At 41.4% G+C, this 27,590-nt stretch overlaps 1 protein-coding gene across 1 annotated transcript in view; it reads right to left on the minus strand.

Annotated features, from left to right (window-relative positions):
* Positions 1-3,918: 3,918 nt before the first annotated feature.
* The window catches only part of LOC138513015 (membrane-spanning 4-domains subfamily A member 5-like), a 281,174-nt gene continuing 257,502 nt past the window's right edge, over positions 3,919-27,590 (minus strand). Inside the window, exon 7 of the mRNA XM_069627730.1 lies at positions 3,919-4,559. Within this exon, the coding sequence (XP_069483831.1) occupies positions 4,335-4,559 (225 nt within the window). The 3' untranslated portion in view covers positions 3,919-4,334. The remainder of the gene's footprint in view (positions 4,560-27,590) is intronic.

Genomic DNA, 27,590 nt, shown 5'->3' on the forward strand with positions numbered 1-27,590 from the left:
CTGCCACCATAAACCGGTTATCTACAACATTCCCAAAGGAGAGTTCATTAGAGCACGACGTAATTGCACAGAATTATCAGATTTTGAGAGTGAATGTCAACTGTTATCAGACAGATTTAAGGCCAGAGGATACTCACAAAAATCAATTAAAACTGCAAAAATGAAAGCCAAAAACATGACCAGACAATCAACATTATCTCAAAGCAGCAAAAGTACACAACCAGACGATACTATTCATTTTATTACGGCATATTGTGCAAACAACAAAGAAATTAAAAAAGTCCTAAAAAAGAACTGGTATCTATTAAAACTAGACCCACATATCGAGAAACACATACAAGATTATCCAACAATAATTTATAGGAAAGCCAGAACTCTGAAAAACATGTTGAGTCCTTCTATGATGTCCGAAGAGGAGGAAGAAGAAACAAGATCACAAACATGGTTGCGACAACCACAGTCAGGTTTCAGGAAATGTGGCTTCTGTTCGATGTGCCACTATGCACTACAAGAAACAGTTACTTTTACGAACCAAGAAGGTGTCAAAACAAAGATTAGGGAACAAATTAATTGTAGATCCAAACATGTGGTCTACGCAGTGATATGTGTCTGTAATCTGCTCTACATTGGGAGCACCATTCGGGAGTTAAGAACTAGAATTAGAGAACATATTTCAGCCATAGGAAGTCAAGACAAAAACCTCCCGTTATCTGTTCATTGGCAAAACCAACACCAAATGCAAAATAAAAAAGACATTAGATTTATTGGACTGAAAAGAATCAAAATGGGCAAACGAGGAGGAAATCAAGAACTTTGCTTAAGGCAAGAAGAAGCCAGATTAATCTGTCATTTTCAAACATTGGAACATGGATTAAATTCAGACAATGAAATGATTCACTTTTTGTGATGCTGGAGAAGTAGCAGAGAAATAGCAGAAACAAAACCAAAAAAAATGATAATATACAGGACTCTTGTTATGAATATTGCAAATGTTTTCATTAATTACAAAAATGTTTTTTTCCTGTTTTCTATTTTGTTCAATTATAATTTGTTGCATAGAAAAATATTATTGAACACTGCAATGTTAAAACATATGCTTCAGATATACACATGGGGAGATCCTATATATGGGCGAAACCGCTAATCAGATGAAAGTTAAACAGATGAGAGAGGCGAAATTAACATCAAACCACAGGTACCACAATGCACTATTCTGAAATTGTGAAAAGAATGTGCACTGTTAAATCATATGTTTTAGATATACACATGGGGAGATCCTAAATGGGCGAAACCGCTAATCAGATGAAAGTTAAACAGATGAGAGAGGCGAAATTTACATCAAACCACAGGTACCACAATGCACCATTCTGAAATTGTGAAAAGAATGCTAATAAAATATAGTGAGAAAATAATGGTCAATGAAGAAAACTAAAGTTACCATAATGCACCATTCCCAACAGGAAACTGTCTTAGTTATACATAATATAAAGAGATTGCGGGGGGGGGGGAATAAAATACTAATAAACATAGTGAAAAATTAGTTACTCCTTTAACTTTAATTTTTGTAAATTTGGACATAATAATAAGTAACAGATCAGCCGCGCAAGATAAATACGGAAGTTTAAATTCGAATCAATGTTACACTAAACACAAAAAAAAAAAAAAGCTAATCAGATGAAAGTTAAACAGATGAGAGAGGCGAAATTAACATCAAACCACAGGTACCACAATGCACTATTCTGAAATTGTGAAAAGAATGTGCACTGTTAAATCATATGTTTTAGATATACACATGGGGGGGGAGATCCTATATGGGCGAAATCGCTAATCAGATGAAAGTTAAACAGATGAGAGAGGCGAAATTTACATCAAACCACAGGTACCACAATGCACCATTCTGAAATTGTGAAAAGAATGCTAATAAAATATAGTGAGAAAATAATGGTCAATGAAGAAAACTAAAGTTACCATAATGCACCATTCCCAACAGGAAACTGTCTTAGGTATACATAATATAAAGGAAAAATTAGTTACTCCTTTAACTTTAATTTTTGTAAATTTGGACATAATAACAAGTAACAGATCAGCCGCGCAAGATAAATACGGAAGTTTAAATTCAAATCAATGTTACACTAAACACAAATGCAACAGATCATTTTAAACATCAAAAAGGAAAAAAGGACTTACGTACTAAAACTCAGCCCAAAGTATGGCCGCCGAATTTTGTAAATGAACAAAAGGAAAGAGGGACTAGCAATCTGTAACTCTTTATGAACAAGGATTTGCCAGAACCAAAACAGGACCCCCGATGCTTGAGGCATGAGCAAGAGAATTTTGTAGGTAAGCGCTTTTAAGGGGTGGAAAGACCACCGCTACAAGCATGCTCAATGTAGAATTCAGCACGCTTGATGCCGAGTGGCATAAATAAAATATATTTTGGTTGGAATTTCAAACTCACGCGAAAGGGTGTTTTGGTAAACACAAATGGGGAGCAAATCGGTTACCAGTCATTGTAACTGAAAAAGTCATTCCTAGTGACCGCTAGAGTAACAGAATGCATGAGACCAAGGATATGTAATGCGATTGGAGGATTGTAAATATGAATAGCACTTTTTACACAAATGCAATGAGAAAGATGTTACTAGTCATGCTTACTAGAGTTTAAAATGTGTCTAAATATATGCTAGGGAATCATGCATAAAGAATCAATCCGATAGAAGGTTAAAAGGCTAATGTTAGCATAACAGAACAACCAAATTTGTTCTAGGTGGGATTTAACCCTGGAACTACCGTGATACACTTCAACTAAAAACTAATTCCCGGAAATAAGGAAAGGGAGATTCGCATTACATTCAATAAGGGTAAGAAAACAAATTCACATGCTTTTCTGACAGCCAAAAATTGTTAGGTCCATGCCATCCCATACTTACTTCTTTTTCGGATTGCACAAATTTAATTTTAAAAAACTAACATAGTCACTGTAATGGATTTATTTTTAACCATTTGAGGTAACTAAGAGGTGCTGCACTTTTAGGTGTTCATGCAATTTGAGAATGCTAAAAGGATATACTACACAGCCTAAGTCACTATTCTAACTACTAAATGTGTTATAAAATATGCTAAAATGCTATTTCATATGTTATATTTTGTGTTTTGTTTTATTACATGTTACGCTTGCATTCAGCCCGGATTTGAAAAAGGCGCCAATGGAACGCCGAAACACGTGTCATCCATATGGGCAGAACATATATCAAATAAATTAAGAAAATATACTTGAAGAAACGTGACTACGTACTTTTATTCATTTACATCAGAAATTTGGCGCAAAGAGGTGTAGGCACAAACAAACTACTGCTCATTATTATTAAGGCTCTCACCAACTAAAGCTGACCACTTCTCTATTGGAGTGGGTCAATTGGGATTGTACTAGTTAACTGAGTACATATTTGCACTAAGCAGGTTTTAGTGAAACCAGTTATGCCAGAATGCTCCAACATTTACAAAAGTCTGACCGCTGTGTGTCACACGAGTTGGTTCAGTTAAATTAGGTATGCACGGAAGGATTGGGATCTGCTCATGCGCAGCCAAGAAACTAGAGAAACTGTTGAGCGTGCGCACTCAGTGATTATGAAAACACAAGAGGACACATGTGATTTGAATAGGAATGCCTATGAATTGTTACTAAAATGTGCAGCTCTGAATAGGTTAAAGCAAGAACACGTGGTTATTCTGAATGAAACTTTGGGATTCTCAGTTACACCACACCCCTGAACCCACACACCACTCCCTGCACCATGCCTCCAAAACCTGATGACACAGTTAACAGCTTGCCAACACTTATACTAAAGGATGAATTGGATGATTGTCTTTCAACAACTTTCAGCATTTGTTTTGACATTTATTTTTTTATTTAACACGTCCCTTCATTGACGTAATTAATGTTATTGAAAAATTGGCATTTTGAGCAAAAGACATTTGATTTTCTCCAAAAAGGAAATCATCATAACGTTTTGTTTTTTGGAACAATGTTCGATTCCTCTGGGCATTTATAGAATTATTTAATGCAGATTCTGCATTGGATAACTTTCAAAACATTTTAATGAGGGAAGCATCTCGCCCTTGTTTTAATTGTTGTCTTCTGACAATATAGCTTTTCAAATATTTAACAATAGTGGCAGAAAGATGTCCAGGAGTTTGATAGTGTATGAATGAAAAGTGGAATTGCAAAGGTTCAATGGTCTGTTATTTAACACATCACAAGTTATAGCCAATTTTCTTCTTCAGATATTATGGAAGCAACGCTGTTCTTGTCAGCTTCACTGAAGACATCCATCTTAATTGTGATCACCAGGAACATCCTTATAGTATGAAGGCGGGGGTGCTGTGGGGACTGCTGCTACCACACCCAGTTCCGGGCATATTCCTGGCACCACTGGTAGTTCGTAGGGCTTTGGCATTTCTTGCAACACCTGCAGTCCATGAGCCGCTGGCATTCCTGTTGCTTGTGTTGCAAGGACTCGTGGGTCTTGGGAGTAGTGGTTCTGACCTACAAACAGTGGCTAGACAAACGGGATATGGTTAAAATATTGTCACCACTTGCATATGCGTGCAATTGCAAAAGAGAAGAAATTACTTGACACCTGTCACAAGAAATCAATGGAAAAGGGCTCTCAAGTCTTGACATTGAAAGTTATTGAGGCTTTGAATCATGCTCAGAATCTGTTCAACATCATCAATAGGTAGAATGTTCCTTATTGCACACTATCTATAATCTTATATTCTCATGAAATAGCCGAGGATACATTTGAAGGGTACCAGGTAGGGCATTAGAAACTTGCAGCAATAACATGACTGCGGCCACTTCATTGTGCAATGTATGCAGTGGGGTTGCCTTTTTGTCTTGTGTTCATATGTGGTGCATTGCAATAGCTAAACAAAGTGTCTGTCTCTAGCACAGCAATAGATCTTCCACGTGTGCGTATATCCAGCAGGTGCTTAGCACAGCCTATACTGCTTCTTTGTTATCGTGTGTAGGGGGGACTTCAGACTGTCAATGAAGGGAGGGGAGTCTGGTGGTCTCCAACCCAGTGAGTACAGGTGGCGACTGCACCTATCCTTGTGTGCCTGGCGTGTGAAAATGTGGGTTGACATAGCCACAAAGCAAACATTTTCTTGTACATCTCAATTCCTGTCTTTGACTTTGTTCATGGAAGACTTGGGAGCCCCTTCAAAAACTATTCACTGATTTATGAGTGGCAGACGTTTTTTTCCTCCACTGGTTGTGCATTATACTGACACTTGTTTTGTTTTGTATGTATGGGATTTATAACATGTGAATCTAGCTCGGAAGCAAGAGAGCACTGTACAAAGGGGACGCAGCCAGGGATACAACTAGGGGGCAAGGGCAGCAAAAAACTGCAATGTCTTATGCCATGGGCATACTTTGGGGCAGCATACATTCTCTGATGTGCATGGGACGCATCTCATGGAAAAAATGATGGCCCCTCTGTGAATTTGGTAAATGAGAATAGTCCTTGTAGCCTCAGTTATAATACCAAAAAGTGCAGCCTGCTAGGAGATATGAGTAATATAGAGGATAATGTACCCCCCACTGTACATTATAAGCATATTGCAAGTCACATGACCAAAGTTCTTTATAAAATAACGGAGCTCCAAGGTGACTTGCAGTGTCCTTTTTATGTATGGTAAAGGGTATTTTATTCCTTATAATACATGGGCACGCACTGTAATTCCCTTTAAAACCTTGTCTCTAGCTTAATATGATGTAAGAGATCTTCCATTTGCTGATCTATATAATCCACATACAGTCTGTTTGGATTCAAAAAAGCAACACTGCAGCTAATGTTTTGCAGAAAAATATTTCAAGCCGTTTAATAAGATGTTTTGAAAAAAAACTTTAACTTTGTGCTTTGCAATATGTAATAACATGCAGATTCTTGCTCCCATGAGAAACTCCAGCAGTGCACACATTAAACATTCTACCGTAAACCGGTGTATGTCACTTGCCGGCTGGGCTGCAGTTTGTCACGGAAACCTACTCTGCAAGCAAGGAATTTGAAAAGCGTTCACTGCTTTAATTAAGTACTATAGTGACAGCTGAAATGCTCTATGCTGGTTTAAGCATGACGAAATATAATGTCACAACTGAAGCATAATAACTAATAACAGAGCAGTTGTGGTGTCATTTTCCTATTACAGGTCAGGCTGGTCATGACCATCTGGCCCCAATTACTATTAAAAACAATTCTGATCTTTGGTCAACAATTTTGTTAGTTATTTAACCCCTTCTTCTTGGCATCTGTCACATATAATACCTATATTTAAAAAGGGAGACAAAATGAACCCTGCAAATTATCGTCCCATAGTAATTTTGGAATCCTAAAGCAAAGTATGTGCATCCCTGCTGTTAAATGTGTTGTATTGATGGGTTGACAAATTGAATTTACTTTGTAAATTCCAAGTGGGATTTCAGAAGAAACTTGGCACGTCTATTAATGGTACTTTATGGCCCACTTGCAGGGTTCTGTGAAAAGGAATTTCAGTGGCATCGTGTACATTACCAGTATGGACGTGCCGAACGCATTTGATCGCGTTAATCGCAAAAAGCTTTGGTCAAATGTTAGCAGCTGGGATATCCCAGAATACCTGGTGAATCTTCTCAAGTTAGGATTAGGCTGACAATGGATGGACTCTTAACAATACCCATTAAAACTTCTATTGCACTTAGACAAGGCTGCATCGTTGCCCCAATGCTTTTGATTTTGATATATATCAGATATCAACAATCTATGGGATTCTTTAAATGTATTTCCGGAAAAAAATGGTGCAGTAAATCTGCACTGGTTAGCATTTGGCAAATTATTTGCCTGTTTTTTGAGTTAACCCCCGCTGGACTTCAGAGGAAACCTCTCATGCCATCAACAATCTTTTGGTAAATGGGAATAAGTTGTTTATTCTAACAAAAGATCTCCCAAAATGATGTACTGGTCTGTTGAGGACTTCAAATTGGAAAGAATTTCTTCCATCAAATACTTGGGATTTACCATTTCAAATAGCACCTCACTCTGTGAGAAGAGGGTACATCTGAGAGCAAGGATACAGCCCTTGGTAGCCAAACTAAAAAGGGTCTATGGCAGCCTTTGTAAGTACTCTGTGTTACCTGCATTAAACGTTTATGCAGCCAAAATTGTCCCAGCATTGACCTACAGTCTAGATGTGATTCTTGCATAGTTGGTTACTCATCTCATCTCCCTATAAGGGATTATTTGGAAAAAGATGCCAGGTTTATCTCTTTCCATTCCTAATTGTGTCATAAGACATGCGCTTGTGCTTATATCGCTTGAATCTATTGTCCATTGGAAATAAATATGTCTATATTCTAAAACTGTTGCCTTTCTAGCTATGTCTCTTAATACAGCCTTACTGGACTAATCCATTCCATGTCTCGAGAAATTTAGATGCTTTCTAAGCAATGTTTTGCATAAAATTGGCTCCAATAAGGAAGAATTGTCTAACAATCGTAAGATAAGAAAATATAAAGGAGACTATATGAGGATGATTGGCTTGATACCATTGAACAATGCGGCCAATAGTCTTTTAAGTACAGAGTACGGGCGTGTATTGAAGGTAGAAGACAATTCTAATATGCGTTGTCTATTAACCAAATGGATGGGCCATGTGCACCAGTTGTATGATTATGGCATAAGTTTGGGGAGACTTAGGCTACTATTATATCATGCCACATCAAGAGATTTCCTAGGTGTGGCACAGAATTGTTTAGAATTCCTTCACATTTACTCCCTAGTAGATGTCTGGGGGCAACACAATTCAATGAAATGTAAATATACACCCTACTCCTCCTTGCAAGATGCCTTATCATGCATAGATGACCTCATGGTTACCTGATCGCTGTTGCATGGGTGGATTTGTGCACAGTACTCCTCAAGAACAGGGTACGACCATTGCACTGTGGTGGGGCATAGACACCTGCCTCCTTACGCTAAATTCTGAGAGCGCTTGGCGTGTGAGCATACTACATTCTATTTTCAGAAAATCAGGGAACAGTGGACAGTGATGTACTACTGCAAGAACCATGCAAGGTTATTGTAGGGAAGGTGTGTATCATTTCACATTTAAATGGAATACTGGAAATAATTGGAGATACCTTTATGAGAAAGAAATGGTACTTAAAATCTTTGAGATGCAATATGCAATTTCTGAGTATCACTGGCTGTTGGTGGGGATGGAGGAGATTCTCAGTGTATTCCGTGAGGTGGCCAGAGAGAGATCACGTTTCTTAACGAAAAGCAGGATGCCAGGCACCATGTGGAAGGGAGCGACTGGGGAAGATTACTTGCAAGGGCTCATTGGACTAAGGAGGATGGAATATGATACATGTTGGTAACGTATGTTTGGATTATACATGCCTTAAGAAAGTCTTTACATTTTACTAGCGTTTGCTTTAGCAAACTACTCTGGGCCCTGCCAATTGAGATAACAGTAAACATCTCAATCAGATAGAACTTGGTGGTTAGAATCAGATCAGAGGGAGGCAATGAGTGCTCATATTATTGTAGAAAAGGTCAAGGAGGGAATTTAAGTTCTGTCTAATTTGAAGGCCCTCATCAGGAATGTCAGTCAACTGTATTTTGGGCAGAACATTCTGATACCTTTGCTACATATATTCTTGGACCAGCTGTCAGCAACCTGGAGCTTCCCAGATGGTTTGGACTATGACTCCTATGATCCTTCACCATTACCCATGCTGGCTAGGGCTGATGGTAGTTGTAGTCCAATAAATCTGGAGAGCTGAAGGTTGTCTACCGCTGCCATAGACTGTATGACGCTTCCCATCAGATGAGCAAATGGCTATAGTTCGCATGCGTATCAGTGGTGAAGATCCTCCTAGAACCAAGAACGCTATCTGATATAAATGGAGACACAATCACAGCACTTTCTTTAAGCATTTTTTAAGAAGAAGGCAGTATACGTTCCTTGATCAGTCAGTCTAATACTGGTCATGAAATGCGCAGAATAGATTAATGCAGAGCGTGGAAGACAGCCATATCAGAGGAGTGCAGTGACGGAAAGCATAGAGCACATCATAGCATCTGCCAAACAATTATCCTAATATTAGCACTCATCGCTATTTAATAATGATAACAAAATCCTGGACGTCATGCTGGCTGGCTGGAATTTAACCCTGCATGCTTCAATTTGAAGTGCAGGATCAGGCATCATCCTGGTTAGATCTACTCAAAATAATCCTAGGCCACTAGTCGCAAACATCCATAAAATTAACTATGATCTGCCTGCAATTCAGGCCATGATTGAAGTGGGGAAGGCTGCTAATGTGCAAGGTCTTCTATTGGATTGGATGAGTACTTCAGCTCCCTTGTCTATTTGTTGTACTTGCAATTCCATGTAATTGTGCATATCAGTGACAGAGCATTCCCACCACATCCCCTTGTGGGGTGCAATCAGGGGCTCCAAACTGAAGGTCCCTTTCACATGAAAGGCAGGATTTCTAAACACTGACACAAAAACGGCTTTGCATGTGTATTTGCAAGTTAAAACTGAAGGGCCATGATTAGGCCCAACACAGCATGGCAGCCCTTGTGCCATTTAAAAATATGCCGGTAGAATGAAAAGCCAGTCCTTGAAATTTCACTCCAGCCATGGGCCTGTTGAACTCAAATGAGCAGGTTTGCAAGGGAGCATGCAATAATTGAGCAAAATGACTGACAGCATGCAATTATGTTAAAAGACACTAAAATGACAGGAATATTCTACATACAAGTATACACGATGAACACCGAAACTGCAAATATGTGTTTTTTCTACAGTTTAAACCAAGAGAGAGAATTAAATAAAAAATACAGGGAAAAAGGCTTCCTTTGCCAAATGGCCACTGATGAATAAACAGCCTGTGATGGCAGTGGGGGGGGTGCTTGCCTGCCTCCAGTTAGGTTCTAGGTCATTTGGTCGATAATAATTGGTCGACAGGACAATTGATCGACACCAAAAGGTCGACAGGTCAAATGGTCGAATTTTTTTTTGTTTTTTCACTTCTTTTTTTTGGGGGGTGGGGGGTCCCCCCAACCCCCTTTTTTTTGCTAAAAACCCCTTTTTTCCCTAAACTAAAACCTAAAAAATATATATATAAATTAAAAAAAAATTCCACCATTTGACCTGTCGACCAAATTGTGTCAACCATTTGTCTGTCGACCATTTGTCTGTCGACCATTTGACTAGACACCCTCCAGTTATTCAAGAAATCTACATAGTTACAGTGACCAGGAATGTTTATTAGGGCCAGATGCTCTGTGTTCTTTGCTTTGAAGCTGCAGTTTGGTTGAAGGGAACAACCCCCAGAGCCAAATGGTCATCCTGTTCTCTTTGACTCAAACCTCTCTGTGAAGCCTGAAACTGACCGTTTCAAGGCAACTGCCCTCTGCTCTGCCAGGAAACCTCATAAACTGTGATGTGGCCATCTGATAAGAACTGGAGGGAGAGAATTTCCCTGTAGCAGATGTCCTGGGCTTCTGTAAAATATTGTTAACATGCAAATGCCTTATATATTGTTCTATGGGGAAACATAGGAGATCATATATTTGTTTACACTTTTCTCTGCAACTATGAGTCGTACTGAAGCCACTGAAGTGGCAAAATGTAGCTTTTGGCGAGCCCGATCTTTGAGTGCAACTTTGAACAACATGTGATGGAAAATAAAGTAATTATAAAGGAAAAAGTGATCACGGCCTCCCCGAAAATCTCACCGGAACGAAAATTGGTGAGATGATGGACAAATAAATACTCTCCCGCTGAGGAAATTCTAAAATCGTTAGTATGTTCTGGGTTTGAGTAAAGGGTGACAATTTGCCATTCAATCTCACAAAATCCTGCCGACACGGAAGTCATTCTAAAAAATGCAGCAGTAGAAAAGACATTTGAAAATCTGGATGTTATATAATGTACTTGTAAATCAAACGTTTTTGCCATATGTGATGGATTTTGACGGAAATTGATATGCAACATATGTGTTAATGCAGGGGAGTGTCCTCTGTGTTGCCTCCTTTACCATAGATAACCCTGTTAGCCTATCCATATGAGGGGGTTGTGCTTGCAGGTTGGAGAATAAAATAATTGTCCAATCATGTCCTGAGAAATTTTGAGTCCACACACACTGATCACATATTTTCGTGGTGTGGTTTATAGAATAAAAACAGATTACTCTATGGGAAAGGCGAAGCTGGCTGAAAAACATCAAAGGGGAAATGCTGCCAAAGATGTTCACCAGAGAAGGCCCAGAAAAGATATGGGTTGCAGAATGTAACCTTTTGCTGCAAGACTATTTGAAAGGAAACTGACTGGGATTGCTCTAGGCTCAATTTGTCTGGCAGTCAGAGTTACAGGGAAGGATTGAGCTGATGGGCCCTCTTGAAAGAGGAGAGCCAAATTAGAGGGTGAATCCTGGTAACTGTCCCTAACAGAGGCTTGACCAGATCCCACTGCATCGCTCAAAGGTTGTACAGAGGCGCTGATATTTTCCTGAGCACCAGAGCAGAGATTTGAAAGTAAGTAGATTGTTCACAGAACCAAGTGAAAGGGTATCTGTCTGTGCTGTTCTGTTTCTCGATTAATTAGGGGGTTGTTGGATAACTGAGGAGATCCCTAGAATGTTTTTACTAAAAAGATAATTTAACTAATTCCCCCATAGAAACTGAGTGCACGGCAGAGGTCAGAGGAATCTGAAACCTCTGCCCTCTTCCCTAGCAGATTAATTGAAAACTATAGCCACTTCAATAACTGAATATTTTGCATTTTACTAGTCCCCAGCTTTCGTACAGGAAAAGGGGTGTTTTTACATAAAAACAAAATTCCTTCTTGTCTCCCTTCATCAGACCTGGCCTTAAAGCAGGGTCTGCTAACTCACAAGAATACAGGCTTTCAGGAAATATAGGTGCAAAAAGACAATACGTGGGTGTTTATCTTAAATGCACACGTTCTACTGAGAGTGATACAGTGACCCTGACCAAAAAAAGATGTGCATTGCTTCAGGGTTACCATCAAAAAGTGTTCTATTAATTTAAAGCATTTTACCAATGAAGTGTGTTCTCAAATGCATGTGTTTTGTGTGCAGAGAAGTGAAGCCCACATTCAAATTGAATGTATAAATGCCTGTGAATGTTCTAAGCAGATAACCAAATGATAATTTGCCTGATTGCACTGTAATATTGCAACACATTTTGTGATTTAATGATTTTGAGTTTGCGGGACTGGAGATAAAAAGAGTGAACTTGATTTGTATTCGGTCAAATTTAAAACAATAAGTGTCCCATCTATTTTGTGTAGATTTGGATCCCACAGAGAAAGTGGCATGTGTAAATTAATTGTTTTTTTTAGATATCTATTAAAACCATTTGTTCATACAAATATCTATTATCTCAATACCCCGGCCTGGTTCTTGGCTTAGTGTGGCACAGGTGAAGAAAGCCTTGGTAATATTATATGTTGTTCAGACAGGGCTAAGCAAACTCAATTTTACAGAAATAACAGTATTTAGTGTGGGCTTTTAACTGGGGGGGGAGAAGGTCCTCTGCATGTTAATAGTGGTCCTCAATATATATCATTGCAAATTAGGGCTTGTCCGGGATGGATGCTGGCACCTGGCAGGCCAGAATTATTCAGGAAGTTACAGCAGTAACCACTGATATTTGGCTGGATAGGGGCCTGTTACACAAATAGTTAGAACAATTCTACATGACTCAAAAGATAAAGGAAGAACAGATCCAAATGGCACAGTTCACAGCTTATTTCTACTTTCATTTACAATTATCTGAAGAGCGATTGCAAATGCACCCTTCATATTTGCAAAATAAAGAAGCCAGTTTGCTGGATAAAACTGGGGACCTAGAAGAGACTCAGAAATCATTACAGAAATTAGAAGAACAATTACAAAACAGTCACATTGCAGAGATAACATATGAAGGGTGCGTTCAACAACTCAAAGATGAGATAGAAACCCATTTGCAGTACAGCACTGAGATGGAAATGCAACTCTCAGCACTGCATGATGTACATAGGCAATGGATGGAGGATGTGAGCACACTCCAAGCCAAGACAAATGATCAAACTGCTTACACACTCCAAGCCAAGACAAATGATCAAACTGCTTACAGTAGGATTTTGTTAGATGAAATTGTAAACAAACCATAAATGAACTGAAAACCGAAAATAGTCAGCTGATTATAAAAGGGATTGACTCCCAAGGCGAATTTGATGAGATGAACCAAGACATAGGCAGTTTGAAAAAGCAAAATAGGCAACTGATGATGGAAAAAGACTTCCTGAACTAGGAGGTAAATCAGTTGAAGGTAGGAGTAGGAAAGGATCAGTCAGGGTTTCAGGAACTCACCAAAATTAAGGAACAAAATGCACAACTTTCAGAGTGGTTGAGGCAAGCAGAAAAGGACTTAGTACAGACAGTGCATTGCAGAAACACTCAGGAACAGGACATTAACATCTTAAAAGAAAAGCACGCAGAATATGCGCATATCCCACAACATTCTCAGAGAGAATATGAGGCACCTCCGGATGAAGCACAGAAAATAAAAGACCGACTAGTGTCCCAGGCCAGTGTGCTTGATGCCAGCCAGGCCTTGGTGTCAGAATTAAAAAGTCAACTCTCTGAATGTATCCAAGAAATTAGGACTGAAAGAAACAAAAGCGAAAGATTCATGAATGAAATACAAAAATACAAAGTCTATGAGGTACCCTGACCAATCTGAAAATGAGACAGGGCCTTCAGATGAATAAGAAATGCCCCTCCCAGCAGGGACCTAAGCCCAATCATGCACAATCTTCCATGTGCAAACTGAAACGGACCTCATGTCTACCACTTACCAAGAACAGGGAAACATGAGACAGCTGGGCTTTTCTAGACCTGACCAAACTAATCCAGAAGGCCAGTACTTGTCTGATATAAGTTAGCATTCATCTCTATCAAATAGAAGGGAAGGTGGCCGGACCTGTGTGTCCTGGGGGACCAGAAATATTGGCAATATTTCTGATCTTGAAGACTCTTACGATGAAAGAATCAGGGAGTTGGATTCTCGGAAAATGAAAATACAAAAAGACCATCGAGCTAGCTTTGCTGAGAGACAGGAACAAAAGTGTCCGCCAGCAAGGCCATTCTCAAAAACTCCCTACATTCAGGCGAACGGGGGGAGTTCCCCAGTTTACCTGGAAGGAGGAAGATTATACTTTTAAATTCATCTGAGGAAGAGATTGAATACCATTATGCCCCGAACGGTGATTACAGGGCATATGATCCTGAGGGTGCACTGCGGTCCAGGAGAGAGGAGTCCAGGCTCTGTGATTCTGGGCGATCTTCCCAATCTCATAGAGATAGGGAGCGCCTAGAGGACAGGGAATGGAGTTCCAACAGCAGCTCTGAGTCAGATGGAGAATGGATGCCAGTGCAAAGGTACAAAAAGACAGCAAAACAAAGAAAGGGTTTTGTAAAACACTCAATCAGGCAAATCAAAGCCATAAAGAGCTTTTTTGCCCCAATGCCACAAGAATGCAAAGTATTCGGTATGGGAGCACTTGGAACTTTATGAACAAACGATGACATAATTTGAGATTAATAATGACAAAAAATGTATTGAATTTGTAATATTGACATTTTCCCCAGAATACTCCTGTTTCTTTGCTGGACAGGAGGATTAAAGTAATTCAAGATGGACAATCTATAAGGCACTTTGAAAGACTTTTCCACCCACAGGAACCCACAAGAGGCCCGTAATTCTGCTTATAACCTGCAGTGTGGAAGAAATCAGGCACCTAGGGAGTTTGTATAGGAATTAAAATGTGCATTTCTGCAGACTTCCAGGCGAGTGAATGTAAACAGTTGGAAACTTGTGACCACGTATTTCCATGCGCTTACCAAGTAGATAATGACTCAGCTGGTGCATGACATCCATGAGTGCAGGACACTGGATTGGGTCATAGAGCAAGCCACAAGGATTTATGAGATCCAGAAACCCACTGAGAATAAAACCCCAAAACTACCAAACCATCTACCACACCTGCCGCTGCGAAGGTGGCGGAGGTGAAAACTACCCCTCCATTGGACCTGGAAATGGGTGGGCCCTACAAATAACCCTCCTGCCAACAGGCTGAATGAAAGGCAGAGGGGACCCTCCACCCTGGTCCAATCGAATGGTAGTCAGGCAGCACTTCAGAACAATGATGTCCTCTGTCCCTGCCACCTATGTAAGTCCCTGGTACAAGGGTACTGCACCAATCCTGGGATATGCGAGGGGTCAAATCGGGTAAATACTGCCCTGGGAAACTTGCCTGCAAATTTCCCACAGGAGAGAAGTAATACTCCACCTCCCAACCTGAATTATTCCAACAGGTATCCTCCAAATCAGAATTTCCAAAATAATTCTCTTCCTTCCCCCTATTTCTATGACAGTAGATCCCTGAACCGGGGAGAAGGGAGAATTATGACTGAAAACTATGGGGAACATGTCCAATACCTGAGCTACTCCCCTAGAAGGGACAGCTACCCTTTTAGGGAGCAGCAGAGGTATGAACAGCAACCTCCCTACAATGCTCAAGAAAAAGTTACCCGTTTGGAGCGACAGGTCCAGCAGTTGATTGATGATTTGGGGCACATGTTGAAGGCTCAGTTGAACCCCCAACCTAACCAGGCTCCCCAGAACACCCCAGCACCTGGATCTGATGCTCTGGGGGGAAATGACTGAAGGACATGTCCAACAAACCACAGGTTCCTGAGGAGGGGGCCCAGGAGGAGGGGAGATGCCAAGCCCTAGAGCAAGCTTCCTTTCTTAACCAAACAGAACCCTTAAAATCCTCTCAGCCTGGAAGTGCCTTTTCTATCCCGAAAATGTGAGAACCCAAAGAGCAAAGGATAAGTAGAAGAGGCCAAAGAAGAACTCACTTTGCGGAGGAACTTTGCATGATCCCCCTTTGGAAGAGATGAAACCCTGGAGGATTCAGATAAGCAGAGCTTTTCTTTCGAAAACCGGGTGATCGCTCCCAAAGCAAAATGGGTCCTAAAAGACCCTGAGAGGGACAGGGTAAGTAGGGAGAACCCAGAACAAGAAACACTTTAACCCTGAAAGGACGAGCCAGACAGAATTGAAACAGAGGGGGTGGCCTTTCTCCAAACAGTTTATGAGAACTGTCACCAAGTAAAGGTGGACAGCCAAGGAGCCGGGGAAAAGGAGGATTCCCCAGCCAGTCCCATTGCAAGTTGCAAACTTTTCTTTACAGATTCCCGAACTCCAACACAGAAAACTTCCCAAGATCACACAGTATCAGAGCTCAATATTAAGATAATGACCACCGGTCTGTCAAATAACTCACACTTTCTTTGCACCTTGTAGGAGAAAGAAGGCTGATTGTATGCACCAATCAAGGTGCATGGTCAGTGTGAATTACCAACTCTGGTGGATACTGGATCCCAAGCCACCCGTCTGTCCAAAAAGGCCTTTGACCAACTAAACTCAGAAAATAGGAGTGCCTCCAAATTCCCCTCACATCACTTCCCGGACAACTCAAAAACTTCAACGCGAATGATATTTTCATCGAATAGACTGTGGATCTGGAAAACAAAATTGGACGGCACCAGCTGAAAGATCCGGTGAAAGTTGTGACTCCAAAGAAAACACCTTGCTTATTGGGGAAATATCTCCTGAGGAGGTTATCACCTCTGATGGAGTGTGTAAACAAGGTCCTCTGGACTCAGAATAACCGCCCTATAAAATAAAAAATGTGTACCAATTATGTCAGCATGAATAGCACCTGTCATTTAATTGATCAATGTTCTCAGAGTGTAGAATTCCATTTCAATAATAACCAAGTCCGAGGCATCACTTTCATCTTGGTAGGAGAACAAACTGGTGATGGGAACCCTTTTCCATTCTTGAAAATCAACCTCCCTCCCAGTTTTAAGTGGCAATCCACAATGAAAATATAAAATGTTGCACCAGTCCAAAATCAGAAGAAACATTGAGTCCCGTGAAACCAGACAAGGAAGAGCCCGCCTAAAGTCTGATACGGGGGGAACATTTGTTTTTCAGTGGGAGGAGTTGGTGCCCGACAGAGTATGCCTGAATAATGGAAGGAGCTTCATCAGCAAAGAATTATTCAGGAAACTCCCAAAAGATCAGACCATTCCCACATTTGAATTGATTGACAAATGGGAAGTAGGTCTGGCAACCCCAAATGCCAAACATTTCCTGCCTAGCAGGTGTATGCTAAAAATGTCCATTCACGAAACAAGCACATAACATAATTGTTTGGTCTTGGGAGATGTCCCTTCCGCCTTTTATCTGGGAAGTGACATTCTCAACGGATTCGCAATCAATTTGGACCTAATTAATAATAACGCCTGGTGCCGACCCATGGGCTTTGACCACACTGAAAAAGCATTCCAGTCAGCTCAATTGCTGCCTTGTGCTGTTGAATTTCAAGTGCAAGAAGAGGTTACCATGCCAGGACTGGTGCGACAATCCACTCTTCCACTCAGAATTAAGCGGGGACGGACAGAACCTCAAATATCAGGATGCGTATAAAAATCTAAATTCCCATCTCCAATAACAAGGTTTGTATTTAAATCAGACACCTATAGTAGACCTAGAACACAACACCATTTGAATATTGGTAGATAACAGCGACCCTTGAAGTTTCACTTTGGGCGCAGACACCTTTATTGGAATGGCGGTTGATGCCCAACATTATTCCATTGATTTAGGTAATTAAATCATAGGACCAATTCCAAGCGACTGTTTAAACCTCAGCAACAGTATTCCTCCTGAAAAGATTTTTACTAGGCATGGGGGGAATTTCATAGTGTACTCTTCCTGCCCCTACGGGGTGGAAGAGGTGACCTGTGACATTAGGAGGGAGGTGGTAGTGCTCAGAGTCAAGAGCCACTACCTTTAATACCCTGTCCAGGTCAACACCATCAAAAGAGATCTCTCCACCCAACTGGAGTATACCTCTAAAAATTGCCACGCCCGAGGTCTTTCAATGTTTCAAGCAGATGGTCGAGGAAAGGATCAATCTTGCTGATGCCTCTAGGACTGAGGAGCAAAGACAAAAGCTAAAACAGGTCTTTCTGGAATTCCAACATATTATTTCCGCGGTCTGATACGACTGTGGACGCACACCGAGTCATTCAACCATCATTCCCACGGACCCTGAGATGGCTCCAGCATTTGTGAAACAATACCGGTTGCCTCTCATGTCCATAGAGTTACTCTCTGAGATTATTAAGAATTTAGAATCCCATGGGATAATCCATCATATACACAATACCTTCAACAACCCGCTACTGGGAATACTCAAACCAAATGGCCAATTGTGACTATGTGTAGACCTGAGGAAGTTGAACAAATGGGTCCACATGTCAAGAGGCCACTTCCCTGCATAGATCAATGGCTGGCACAGATTCAAGGGTCAAAGGTGTACACTGCCATTGACCTGACCAACTGTTACTGGACAGTACCCATGAGTAGGGAAGACCAGTACAAGCTTGTCTTTACCTTCAAGGGCAGCAGTACACGTGGACCCAAGCCCCCTTTGGATACATAAACTCCGGCAATGAATTCAACATCTTCCTACAGAAGGCCATGGCCGATTTGGGTTAAAGGGGAAACCTGGCCTAAGTGGATGATGTTCTGATCAAGAGCTCATCTGTGGGGGGACATATAGCAGAACTCTATGTTTCAACCCAATTGCAAAAAGCAGGAGCAAAACTGTTCTTTCAGAAGGCACAGATCACCACTGAGGGTCTTAATCACCCGGAGAAGAAGGTGGAAGCCTTATCGAAATTAAAAGACCCGACTACTCTGTCAGAATTAACAAGCCTTCTTGGACTCACTAATTATAGTAAAAAAATTAAATGAGGACTACGCAGAGGTCACTCGACTCTTGGTCCATTTATTAAAGGCCAGAGTTAAGTGGGAGTGGTGTCTGAAACAAGCCGAGGCATACTCCTCGTTTGGCTTCCCCCATAAAGAACAAGGAGTTCTTCTTGGGGACGGGGTTCTCAGATACTTGTCTGACATCTGGGTTGTATCTAAAGCACGAGAAGGTCATTAAAGGGATAATCCAGTAAAAAATGTAATTTTAAAAAATAGATAGGCAATATAAAAAAAATAATACTAGCACTATTTTTTTTAAAACTTCCTATGGAAAATTTTGAGCTATTCAAGCTCAAAATTCGCAAAAGCAAGCACATGGGCGCATCCATTTTGTGAAATGGATGCCCGCCTGTGCTGGCTTTTGCTTTTGCTGCACTAATGAAGGAAAAGCCAGCCAGCTGTAGTAAACAAAAGCTACCGCTGGGTGGCTTTTCCTTCATTGATGCCGGGACTCGGAGGACGCGGACCAGAGACCAGAGCAGGAAAGCTGCAGCTGAATCTCGGTAAGTGCTGGAGGAGCCCGGAAAACTTAGAAATAAAACCGCAGCTTTAAAAACATTGTATTTATGTTTGCGGTCGCTTTTGAAGCGACCGCAAACATAAATACAACGTTGTGTTTGAAAACGCTGCGGTTTTTCTTTCCAAGTTTCTCAGGCTCCTCCGGCTCAGAGGAGCCTGAGAAACTCGGAAAGAAAAACCGCAGCGTTTTCAAACACAACCGCGTTGTGTTTATGCCTGATGTGGCTATCACTTTGGGTCTCCGGTGCTCCAGCACCGGAGACCCAAAGTGAAAGCCAAGGCAGGCAGAAACACAACACGGTTGTGTTTCTGCCTAAATCTGCTTCCCCATTTGGGGCTCTCGGGTTCCCCACGGGGGGCCCGAGAGCCCCAAATGGGAAGGCAGATTTAGGCAGAAACACTGCCGCATTTAGCATTTCCCATTTGGGGCTCTCGGGCTCCCCGTGGGGAGCCCGAGAGCCCCAAATGGGAAATCAGCTGTAGGGAGAAACACAGCGGCATGTAAACACAAACGTGTTGTGTTTCTGCCTGCCTTGGCTTTCACTTTGGGTCTCTGGGGCTCCCCTGGGGGAGCACCGGAGACCCAAAGTGATAGCCACAGCAGGCAGAAACACAACACGGTTGTGTTTGAAAACGCTGCGGTTTTTCTTTCTGAGTTTCTCAGGCTCCTCCGAGCCGGAGGAGTCTGAGAAACTTGGAAAGAAAAACCGCAGCGTTTTCAAACACAACGTTGTATTTATGTTTGCGGTCGCTTCAAAAGCGACCGCAAACATAAATACAACGTTTTTAAAGCTGCGGTTTTATTTCTAAATTTTCCGGGCTCCTCCAGCCCAGAAAACCTAGAAAAAAAACCGCAGCTAGTGCTTATTTTTTTTTAAAATAAATAGAACTTACCGAGATTCAGCTGCAGCTTTCCTGCTCTGGTCTCCGGTCCGCGTCCTCCGAGTCCCGGCACCAATGAAGGAAAAGCCACCCAGCGGTAGCTTTTGTTTACTGCAGCTGGCTGGCTTTTCCTTCATTAGTGCCGCAAAAGCAAAAGCCAGCACAGGCGGGCATCCATTTCACAAAATGGATGCGCCCATGTGCTTGCTTTTGCGAATTTTGAGCTTGAATAGCTCAAAATTTTCCATAGGAAGTTTAAAAAAAAATAGTGCTAGTATTATTTTTTTTATATTGCCTATCTATTTATTAAATACATTTTTTTACTGGACTATCCCTTTCAAGTCATCTCGTACGTGAGCAAGACTTTGTCGTCTCTGGCGGAAAAATTCACTGTCTGCGAGAAGGCGCTCCAGGCAACTGTGTGGGCATTGAAAAATGACCACATATTCATACAGGGGGAGCATATAATTGTCGAGACCCCTCACCAACCCTTGCAATATCTCCAAAGTGACAGAATCCGGGCCGGGGAAGATTAGTAATTCCAGAATTACTTCCTAGATTATGTCAATGCAATGCTTTCCTGTGGAGGTCAGATTTGGCCAAAACAAGAAGAGTCCCTGAGCGCAAGGGTTGGAGGACTTGTATGATTTTGCTCAAGAAAACTGTCTTGAGGATGAAAGTCTAATGACCAACACCAACATGGAAGCATACTAAACTTCCCCACACAAGGTCTATGAAGAAGACACGTGTCAGGGGATACCCACAGTTTATGGGGATGGGTGCTCCTACCAAGTCCATAACCACAGGGAACAAGAACTGCTGGCTGGCATTGGGAATGATACCCCGGAACACTCTGCTGGTAATAAAATAGGACCCTCCAGTAATCAGGTTGCAGAGTTGATGGTCGTCCATCAAGCCATCCTCATCCTCACTGCAGTGCACCACCAACTCAATGAACTGGTCATAATCACTGACTCTGATTATGTCAGGAATGGGCTTGTGGAGCACCTAATTAACTGGAAAAATTGAAGCATGCTTTCTGCTAAAAAATCCTTAAAGCATGCCAAACTGATCCAGTCAATTGACGATCTGGTGACATCAAATGAGATGACCAGTTATTGGAAGAAGAGGTCATTCCTAGGTAGAGGGGCCAGATAAGACTGGGAATCACCTGGCTAACTAGCTGGCTAAAATCAGAGCCCTGCAGGGGATTTTATAGAAACAGATACCCTGCTGGGTGAAGTCCAAGTTGCAGCTGTCACCAGATCACAAACTTGTGCAAATAGTGAACTCTCGACTGCCCAGTGGAGTAAAGATACCCCAGATGCAGATTTGATCACTGCACAGAAAGTGGACCTGATCATTGGGAATGTTATCAACCCATTGAAGACCCTGTGAGCTTTCCTCTAACAGTGTCGGAGTGTACCGGTAAAGAAGATCTCCGGTTGTTAATGAAGTTTTCCAAGATGTTCTGGATCCAAGACAGTTTGTTGGTAAGGAGAGCCCTATCTGGCTGTGACCAGTGGGTAGTACCTACCTCATTTTGAAGCCTGCCGGTCCTAGGGGATTTCACACAACATTAGAAATCTTGTGCAAGGTTGCCGATTAGCCACAATTGGACCAGGACATCAACATTTACCTAAAGGGTAAACGTTGTGTGTGTGTGCTCAATTTAAAGCAGTTCACTCACACACAGAGCTCCCCTCCAAAAAAGGGGAATGACACTGCGTTGGTCAGATCTGCAAGTCGATTTCATCATGACAGTGATTCGCTCCATTTGAGGAAACAAATACACATTGACTGTGACATACTTGTTCACAAAGTGGGTAGAATGTCTTCCAGCCCTGAATTGTAAGACAGAGACAGCTGCGGCACTAATGATCAACCACATCTTCTCTCGTTTCGGCCTCCCGCAAAGGATTGAGTCAGACCGAGGAAGCCATTTTACCAGTGAGGTGACTGCAAAGATGTGGGAGATTCTAGGGGTAAAAAGAAAACTCCACATTGCTTACCACCCAGCATCAAGTGGGGGTAGAGATACAACAAAACATTTGTGAGTATCTCAAAGAGGTTTTTGGCAGACTTTGCACCCAGTTTGGACACCCGATTACTGCTTGTTCTGATGGCTATTAGGTCTATACCATCTTCTGCAACAAAGATGTCTCCATTTGAGCTCATGACCGTCTGGAAAATGGTGTTATCACAGCATCTGCTATATAGGATTCAAGAGAAGACACTGATAAATGCATCCACTACTCTTGAGTGCATTGAAAATTTAAGGAAGCACCTCCAGCATGCTTTTTCTTATGCTCCGAGCAATTTCGAAAAATCAGCTGAAGGAATGAAGACCTATTATGACCTAAAGACCACCAAGAAAAAATATGAAGTAGGAGACAAGGTTTATTCGTATAATTATTAAAGGAATCGGGCCAAGAAGTGGAAATTTCTCCCGTCTTGACGTGGTGCCTTTGAAATTGTAGATAAAATATCCCCTGTTGCCCACAAGATCTGCATCCCAAAAGGAGAACAGACAGAAAAAGATGGGTCCATATCTATTAGTTGAAAAGCTGTCCTCCCAGACAAGCTTTCCGACGGATTGATGAGCCAAATGAAAGTCGAGCAGAGGAACCCTCTGAGGAGTGAAATCCCCAGATGGATAATTATAACAGAGGAGTATTTTAATTAATATTCTTTGGAACAAAATATGCAAAATGGATGCTCTGAAATACTGTGTTTAGTTTTATGTAACATTTCCCTCTTTCGAATGTGAGTGTTGAAATTTGATGTCTCTTTCTATGTACTATTTTTCTATCAAATGCAACGTCGATCTTCCAGGGAAATATGGTGTAAAAAGTACTGAACCTATCTTTTTTTCTATTAGTTAGATAAATAACTTCTTTCATTTCCAACCTGGAGACAAGAGGGGAGTCCGGTGAGAACCCCAGAGATCCTGAGAAGAAGGAAGGAAAGAGGGTGCTGCGCCAAACCGCCAACACAAAGATGGAAGGGGAGGCTGGAGTGCCCACTCCCTAATGAAGGAAGTTGAAGCTGCATCAGAAAGAGGAATAAAAGGAAAAAAAAGGGGACGCCTGATGAAACTTCACCCTGCCCTGCTCTTCCCCACCAAAGAACCACCAGGAAGAACAGGCGGGGGCATGTGGGGTGTAATCAAAGTCCCCAAACTGAAGGTCCCTTTCACATTAAAAGCAATGAAAAAAATTCAATTGCAGAATGAAAGGCCCCTCCTTGAAATTTCACTGCAGCCATGGGCATGTTGAATTCAAGTGTGCAGGTTTGCAAGGGAGCATGGGAAAATTGAGCAAAATGACTGATGGCATGCAATTCTGTTAACAGCCACACTGAAAGGATGAGCGCTTGGTGAATAAAGGAATTAAAAACACTAAAAGGACATGAATATTCTACATACAAGTATACACCATGAACACCGAAACTGCAAATGTGTGTGTTTTTTACAGTTTAAACCAAGAGAGAGAAATAAATAAAAAATACAGGGAAAAAGGCGTCCTTTTCCAAAAGGCCACTGATGAATAAACAGCCTGTGATGGCAGTGGGGGGGATGCTTGCCTGCCTCCAATTATTTAAGAAATCTGCCTAATTACAGTGACCAGGAATGTTTATTAGGGCCAGATGCTCTGTGTTCTTCGCTTTGAAGCTGCAGCTTGGTTGAAGCGAGCAATCCCCAGAGCCAAATGGTCCTCCTGTTTTCTTGGACACCTCTCTGTGAAGCCTGAAACTGACCGTTTCCAGGCAACTGTCGTCTGCTCTGCCAGGAAACCTCATAAACTGTGATGTGGCCATCTGATAAGAACTGGAGGGAGAGAATTTCCCTGTAGCAGATGTCTTGGGCTTGTGTAAAATAATGTTAACGTGCAAATGTCTTATATATTGTTCTATGGGGATACATAGGAGATGAGATATTTTTTTGCACTTTTCTCCGTAACTATGAGTCGTATTGAAGCTACTGATGTGGCAACATTTTGCTTTTGGCGAGCCTGATATTTGAGTGCGACTTTGATCAACATGTGATGGAAAATAAAGTAATTATAAAGGAAAAAGTGATCCCGGCCTCCCCGAAAATCTCACTCGAACGAAAATTGGTGAGATAATGGATAAATGAATACTCTTGCGCTGTGGAAATTCTAAAATGGTTAGTATGTTCTGGGTTTGAGTAAAGGTTGACAATTTGCCATTCATCTCACAAGCTCCTGTCGACACAGAAGTCATTCTAAAAAATGCAGCAGGAGAAAAGACATTTGAAAATCTACATGTTATATTATGTACTTGTAAAACAAAAGTTGTTGCCATATGTGATGGAATTTGACCAACATTCATATGCAACATGTGTGTTAATGCAGGGGAGTGTCCTCTGTGTTGCCTCATTTCCCATAGTTACTCTATCCATATGAGGGGGTTGTGCTTGTAGGGAGAAGGATACAATCATTGTCCAATCATGCCCCGAATAATTTTGAGTTCACACATATTGATGACATATTTTGGAGGTGTGGTTTATAGAATAAAAACAGCTTACTCTATGGGAAAAGGGGGAAGCTGGCTGAAAAACATCAAAGGGGTAATGCTGCCAAAAATGTTCACCAGAGAAGGCCCAGAAAGAAATGGTTTGCAGAATGGAACCTTTTTCTGCAAGACTATTTAAAAGGAAGCTGACTGGGATTGCTGTAGGCTCAATTTGCCTGGAAGTCAGAGTTAGAGGGGAGGATTGGAGCTGATGGGCCCTACTGAAAGACGAGGCCCAAAATAAAGGGTGAACCCTGGTAACCGTCCCTAACAGAGGCTTGACCAGATCCCACTGCATCTCCTAGAGTGTGTCCAGAGGCGCTGATATTTTCCTGAGCACCAGAGCAGAGATATGAAAGTAAGTAGATTTTTCACAGAACCAAGTGAAAGGGGATCTGCCTGTGTTGAATTTGAAACCTCTGACCTCTTTCCTAGCAGATTAATTAAAAACTATAGCCACTTCAATAACTGGATATTTTGCATTTTACTAGCCCCCAACTTTCCTTCAGGAAAAGGGGTGTTTTTACCTAAAACAGAAATTCTTACTTGCCTCCTTTCATCAGACCTGGCCTTAAAGCAGCGTCTGCTAACTCACTGGAATCCAGGCTCTGGTACTGGGGAGATATAGGTGCAAAAGACAATAAGTGGGAGTTTTGATTAAATGCACATGTTTTACTGAGAGTGATACAGTGACCCTCACCAAAAAGAGAAGTGCATTGCTTCAGGGTTACCAACAAAACGTGTTCTATTAATTTAACACATTTTACCAATACAGTGTGTTCTCGTAGGCATGTATTTTGTGTGCAGAGAAATGAAGCCCACGTTCAAATTGAATGTATAAATGCCTGTGAACTTTCTAAGCTGATAACGAAATGACAGTTTGCCTGATTATACTGTAATATTGCAACGCATTGTGTGATTTAATAATTTGGAGTTTGTGGGACAGGAGATAAAAAGGGTAAACCTGATTTGTAATCAGTGAAATTCAAAACAAAAAGTGGCCCATCTATTTTGTGTAGATTTGGATGCCACGGAGAAGGTGGCATGTGTAAACTAATTGTTTTCTAGATATATATTAAACAATTTGTTAATAAAAATATCTATTATCTCAATACCCTCGGCTGGTTCTTGGCTTAGTGTAGCACAACGGGAGAACGCCTTGATGATATTATATGTGGTTCAAGAGGGCTAAGCAAACTCAATATTACAGAAATAATGATATTTAGAGTAGCATTTTAACTTGGGGGAGAAGGTCATTCCTGTGTTAATAGTGGTCCTCAATAGATATTGTTACACCCCAATGAGAGGATATGGCAAGGTGGCTCCCTCACCATTTTATTCTTTGCACTCACCATAGAAGCCGTTGCCTTTTTATTAAGTTTGAAAAATATTGCCAGTGGTATTCTCATCAACTCCAGGTTAACATTGGTCTCACCGGTCACAGACAATATGCCTCTCTACACAAAATACTGAACAATACCCTACTTGCATTATTAGAAGATATTAGGGAGCTCTGAGATCTAGCTTTCTTAAGCTTCAATTTTGATACATCTGCGCTTGTCCTTTGATGTCAGGAACTATAACAAGCATCGGCAAAGCCAATAGTTCTGGTGTTTGGCATTTAAAAGCAATAATGCAGTAAATACACGGGTTCTACATACTGAGCAATTATGAACGCGACTTAAAGTTAGTGCTTGAAGCTGCAAACATTAGTAATGGATGTCGCAAAAACGTCTGCTAGCTGTGCTGTATTGGGGGCTACTAATACAGGAGCACAGGGGTTCACATTTTGTTTCCTTTCCTTCATAATGTGAATGTATCACTTATAAGCAGTATAATTTGTGTAGTTAAATCAAAGCAAGACTAAATCATTACCCAGTATCACAAAATCTGGCCAACAGTGAAGCAGGAACCCAACCCATTCTGCAATTAAGCACATGACCACACCTTTCAAGCTCTATTTGATACAAATATTCAAGTATTTAATTTCAAGACCTGCAATAATGTGTGTTTCGGTATATGGTGCCCCTTCACACCTCCCACCCCCATCAACTGCATAAAGCAGTGGCACGTTTGACTCCTGTCCCCCACATTGCAATTTAAACCATGCAAGCTTTATCTGAACTAATGCATGATCACTCAAAAATTAAAATAGCCAGTCCTTGTGGGAACCTGCTCCTTTAATGTACTCAGCTGTAACATGAAAAAATCTCTGGATGAGCTAGTGGAAAAATTAAGATAGCAGCATGCTATAATCCCTCCACTATTCAGGAAAAGGAAGCATTGCCCCCCAGGAAGTCGACTAAGTGCAGAGGTGTGCGCTACAATATAGCTTTCCCAAGTAACACCCGTAGAAAGCGTATTAGAAATAACAGTGTCACATGAAAACCTTTTAACACGGGACTCTGCAACAAGTGCTTTACCAACTGACCTATCTTTAACAACCTGCCAAGCGCACTGCTGGCATGAATTAAACCCAGGCCCTCACCAACTAAACACAACTATTTCAAAGACAATCATGGAACTGTATGGCCAATGTAACTGTATTCCTCACCCCTGCCATTGTGAACTGTGTAGCCCGGAACCAGCCTGTGAAGAATTGGATTCTGCTCTGCAGAAGTACAAGGATGAGTAAGGGCTAAAATGCCCGCTCAGCCCTCACACTGC

The sequence above is a fragment of the Ambystoma mexicanum genome, chromosome 12, assembly GCF_040938575.1.
Source record: "Ambystoma mexicanum isolate Mex_15411 chromosome 12, UKY_AmexF1_1, whole genome shotgun sequence".
Taxonomy (NCBI): domain Eukaryota; kingdom Metazoa; phylum Chordata; class Amphibia; order Caudata; family Ambystomatidae; genus Ambystoma; species Ambystoma mexicanum.